Source organism: Benincasa hispida, chromosome 10, assembly GCF_009727055.1.
Source record: "Benincasa hispida cultivar B227 chromosome 10, ASM972705v1, whole genome shotgun sequence".
NCBI lineage: Eukaryota > Viridiplantae > Streptophyta > Magnoliopsida > Cucurbitales > Cucurbitaceae > Benincasa > Benincasa hispida.
The window spans coordinates 46,167,315-46,172,442 of NC_052358.1; the positions used below are offsets into that span (position 1 = coordinate 46,167,315).

General features: G+C 32.6%; 1 protein-coding gene across 1 annotated transcript; it reads left to right on the top strand.

Annotated features, from left to right (window-relative positions):
• The first annotated feature begins 2,343 nt into the window (after window positions 1-2,343).
• Window positions 2,344-3,833, top strand: LOC120087734 (MYB-like transcription factor 4). The gene is made up of 2 exons (XM_039044618.1): window positions 2,344-2,895; window positions 2,999-3,833. Exons 1-2 carry the CDS (start codon window positions 2,633-2,635, stop codon window positions 3,492-3,494), a joined length of 759 nt encoding a protein of 252 aa, XP_038900546.1. The 5' UTR covers window positions 2,344-2,632; the 3' UTR covers window positions 3,495-3,833.
• Window positions 3,834-5,128: the final 1,295 nt, after the last annotated feature.

Consider the following 5,128-nt stretch of genomic DNA (forward strand, 5'->3'; position numbering starts at 1 on the left):
TAGAAACCCTTTTCCCCCAACCCTTATTTATTTATTTAATAATTAATTTCTCTCTACCTAGCTTTCCCCCATCCCCTATTCTCTTGGTGAATGATAGTGTACCTAAAGAAAGAGAACCACAACTACCATACCATCTTTATACTTATTTGCACAAGGATAGTAAAACCACTCATAACAATTTCCTCTTGTGTACCCACCATCCCTACCTAAAATTAACAAATCTAATTCCACATCCCCAATTCATTCATTTAATGAATCAATGTTTTGAATGACCTTATGTCAAAATTCGAACAATGAAGAATATATCTGACCATCATGTGACATCAACTGTAAAATTATAATTTGGAGAGGAGAAGACTTGCAACACAAAGGAAAATGACTTTGATGCCAAGGTAAGAGATGTGAACTCTAGAGTGGAGAAGAAGTCATAAGGGTTTAGTTTCAAATGAAGTTCCCAGATCTCATATCAAATTAAAATTCTCTCATATGAAGTTATATTTATAAGGAGAATGACTGGAGTTTACTTTTTTCTCTTAAGATTAGGATGAGATGAATCTTTCCTTATCTTATATAAATTAGGAGTAAATTTGATTATTGGATCAATGATTAATTGAACTTATTTGAGCCTACGTCCAACCTCTTTTCTCAACTTTCAACATATTTTATCAGGTCTAATTTCACAGATCAAGACAACACAACGATTCTTTTACATCTTTACCTTAGTACGATATTATCTTATTTAAATCTATTCTCTCTCCTATTTCTAAGAGACATCAAACTGAGATTGTTCCCTTTACAAATGAATGTAAGCCTGTATAATATTAAGAAAAAACATAATAAATTATCAAAACCCACTTAAAAAAAAGGTTTAATCTTTTTCCCACTTTTGCTTGTCTAGGATGCAAAGGCCACTAAACAATGTGGTGTGGGGCATGTGTAGAAAATAATTGAAGCCAAAAATATAAATGGGGGGTTTAGTTCCCTTATGTCATATATATAGAATATATAAGCTGTGAATGTGCATGATAGTACATGCTGTCTGGTGAGTGAAGCAAGATTTGGAGAGGCAAATTAAATTATTAAATTTTAAAGAAAAAAAAAAACCCCTAAACCAAACCACCCAATAATATTAATATAAAATAAAGCTGTTTAGAGAAATGAAAAAAAATAAATAAAATGATTAAAATATGATTTTCATCCATACACTTTGAAGTTTATTCAATTTTAGTTTATGTATTTTTAAATATTCAATTTAAGTCATTGTACTTTCAAAAAAATCTTAATTTTAGTCCTTACTATTTGTTTATTGTTGGTTACTATTATAATTATTTACATTTTCACTCTAAATTTTGAAAAACATATTCACATATATTTTTTTGGCGTTTGAATCTCGTTTGCATTTGCTGTCTTTGTGGGATTGACCTTCAACTCACTTTTTTCAGTTTGATCTCACTTTCCAAACGGACATGCGTAAGAGATCTTTGCATTGGTTTGATGTCGAGGCTACCATGCTTCGATGCTTAAGATAGTATACAGAGTGTATAGTTTAGCTAAACATGCAAGAATTAAGATCAAGGCTCCTTTGGAGATTGCTTACTCCTCTTCTTTGTGGTTGTCGAATGGGGCTACTTATAATGCTCTTTCTGTAACAGTCACCCGTGGTTTACGTGTAACTCTGACGATCTCAGAGTTGTTCTCAGTGTTCGAGGTTGTAGGGTGTCAGACCGAGCACAACTTAGTTATTTTTCAATTGGTATATGTTAACCAGCTTGGCAGGTCAGTCCAAATCCCCAGGCTCTAACTTTTTTCTTTTGGGATGCACATCCCCCTATGCCTCAACCTCTCAACACTCTTTATGTTTGGGTCCATTCATGTCTTTGGACTTTGCCTTAGACAACCTCAATAACATATTATATTTCCTCGCATGAAAATTCTTATTATTATTTAGTCAATTTTGATAAAAATTAACTTTGAGAGGTCAAATTTAAGATTATTAAAAGTATATGAACTAAAATTGAATCAATCTTAAAATATCAAAGGCTAAAATGGTAGTTTAACTTAATAAAAAAAGAGTATAATTTATATGAAAATTCTTATAAATAGAAAAATTTTAAAAATATTCACACTTTATAAAAAGAAAAAAAATTCCAAAATGCATAATTTATATGTGGAAGGTTAGGAATTTTGGCATAATATACAAACTTTATTATATATATATTATATAAATAATTTAAATTGACACCAAACTTGTCACCCTATAGTTAAATGTGACTTTAACTTTATTATATGATTGAAGATTTAATAATATATATATAATGATAAAAGAGAGAAAGAGAGAGAGAGAAGGGCAAGAGCAGGCATTCTCCTCTCTAACCTATCTCACCAACTCGCATCTAGAAGCAATTACCCCTCTTTTTTTCAATAGTCAAAAGGCTATAAAGGTACTCCCAAATCCCTCCCAAGGGCCGGCCTTACTGTTCCTTCACCCACATCAATACCCAAAACCGCTATTTTCATTCAGCAACCTCACCACCACCGAAATGAACTGAAAATCTTCTTCCCCTACTTCCTTTTCATTTGAATTTTTCTGGGTTCTTCTTCTTTCTTCTTCTTCTTCTGTCAATTTCCTGAAATGGGTCGTTCTCCTTGCTGTGAAAAAGCCCACACAAACAAAGGTGCGTGGACTAAAGAAGAAGATGAACGTTTAATTGCTTATATTCGTGCTCACGGTGAAGGCTGTTGGCGATCTCTTCCTAAAGCTGCTGGGCTTCTTCGTTGTGGTAAGAGTTGTCGATTGCGTTGGATTAACTATCTCCGTCCTGATCTTAAACGAGGCAATTTCACTGAAGAAGAAGATGAGTTGATAATCAAGCTTCATAGTCTTCTGGGTAACAAGTAAGTTAGAAGCAAATCAATCTTCTACTGTTTTTTTTTAAAGTAATTTTTGAAGATTTTAATTGATGGGGTTTTGTGGGTTTTGATTAATTTATTGTTTTAGGTGGTCTTTGATTGCTGGGAGATTACCTGGAAGAACAGACAATGAGATTAAGAATTACTGGAATACTCATATTAGAAGGAAGCTTTTAAACAGAGGAATCGACCCTGTTACTCATAGACCCATCAACGAACCATCTCAAGAAGTGGCTTCAACAACAACAATCTCTTTCACTGCTACTGATGTGAAAGTGAAAGTGGAAGAAAAATCCATGGTGGTTGAGGAATTTAAAGATTTAGAAAGGGAAGAATTCCCTTCGATTGAAGAACGTTGTCCAGATTTGAACTTAGAGCTCAGAATCAGCCCACCATATCAACCTCACTCTGAAAAAATTGGGGCTAAGAATCTCTGTTTTGCTTGTAGTTTGGGATTACAAAACAGCAAAGATTGCAGCTGCAAAATTGGTTGCACTTCCACTGGGAATAACAGCAAAGTTGGGTATGATTTTCTTGGTATAAAAAATGGAATTCTGGATTATAGAAGCTTGGAGATGAAGTGAGATAATATTCAAAAATTGGGTTTATCCTTGTTTGTTTATCTGATTTGCAGGGAAATGAGGAGCTAGATTGGTAAAAATATATTAGTTTTCAAATCTCTCTAAGTTTTCTCACTTCCCTCTGATTTGTAAGATTTACAAGTGCATATTGGTATAGTATATCAGTATATGATTATGAGTACAGCTGAAGAATTAGTTAAATATTTTTCCATATAGTTAAAAGAAAGAAGCATACTTTGAAACTCCCTCTTTTCTCTTTTCTTTTTTCCAGAGGTTTTTTCCTTTTCTCTGTAGAAGAAGAAGAAGAAGAAATATAAACTTTTCTCTCTCTTTTGTATCTTATTTTAGCTGACTGAGATAAACAAAAAAATGAATCAAGATCCCCTTTTCAGGGTCTATTTTCTTATTGGGTTTGAGTTCTCTGTAAATATGAAAATTACTGAAGAAGAAGAAGATGAAGAAGATAACATTATATTATTTATTCTGTTTAAATTTTGCAGCAAAGATACCAAAGTAAAGTGTTATAAAGACAGGAGTAGCTAAGAACAGACTGAGAAACTAGAAGGAACATTGATTGATCAAACAAAAATACTGTCATAAAGCCATAAATTTTACTGTCTAAAACCCCAAATGTTTAAGGTTATGTTAGAACAGAAGTGAAAACTGGTTTTCTATATATATATATTTAAATTGTTTGAGATTTTTATATTGGAAAGGGAATTAATGAAATGAAGAAACTCCCAAATCCAAATAGGTTACTTATTCTTGTCATTTTCTGCAAAAGGGTTTTTTTTTTTTAATTTTTTTTATTTTTACATATCAATTTTTAAAGATTTTTTTTCCATTGAAGGTAATGGATAAGCTGTGAGAGGAGGAGAAAAGAAGAGAGTTGAAAGTGGTGGGTGACCCATCTCTTCCATAGTTAAAGCTCTCTTGTTTTCTCTCTCTAAAATGAGTGAAATTTCATATACAAATATATAAATATATAAATATATATAAAAAAAGGTGTGAAGGAACTAACAACTGTGAGCTGCAGTACCATCTTTTCTCTACCAACCTTCTTAGCATTTATATCTACTCCATCATGACTCAACCTACCATATATATCCACTAGAATTTTGATATCTGTTTGCATTTATCTTTCCCTTTTTCCCTTTTCTGGCTTATCATGTAACTCCCATTATACACCACACTTTTCCCACCGTTAAATTTCTATACCCTTCTAACTACTCATTTTCCTTTGGAAAGATCTTCCCACTGTGCATAACTAGGGATGAATATGATAGACCAAAAAATCGAGGCGATCGACTAAAACTGACCTAATTGAAGGCGGTTGGTCGGTGGCAGTTTGGATTGGGAAAAATCTAAATTGACATTTTTTTAAACCAAAATCGACTGACTGTTGATCGATTTGCACTCTTCGATGATCAAGGTCGGTTTGAATATTTATTAAATCACCATAGTCGGTTCGGTGGCGGTTTGGTTGGAAAACCGACTTTGACAAATAGCTACACACTCCTAAACATAACTAAATAACGGGTATATCATTCTTTTAAGCATAACTTAGTAACGGGTATATCAATCTTTCTTTAAGGTTGAAAGTTCAAATCTTTATATTTCTATTTATTGAACTTTTA

What these genes read in the sequence shown, in the direction of transcription:
- LOC120087734 (XM_039044618.1), top strand. Translation starts at nt 2,633, where the DNA reads ATGGGTCGTTCTCCTTGCTGTGAAAAAGCCCACACAAACAAAGGTGCG. An exon ending in CATAGTCTTCTGGGTAACAA is followed by an intron (nt 2,896 to 2,998) that starts GTAAGTTAGAAG and finishes TTATTGTTTTAG; the next exon opens with GTGGTCTTTGATTGCTGGGA.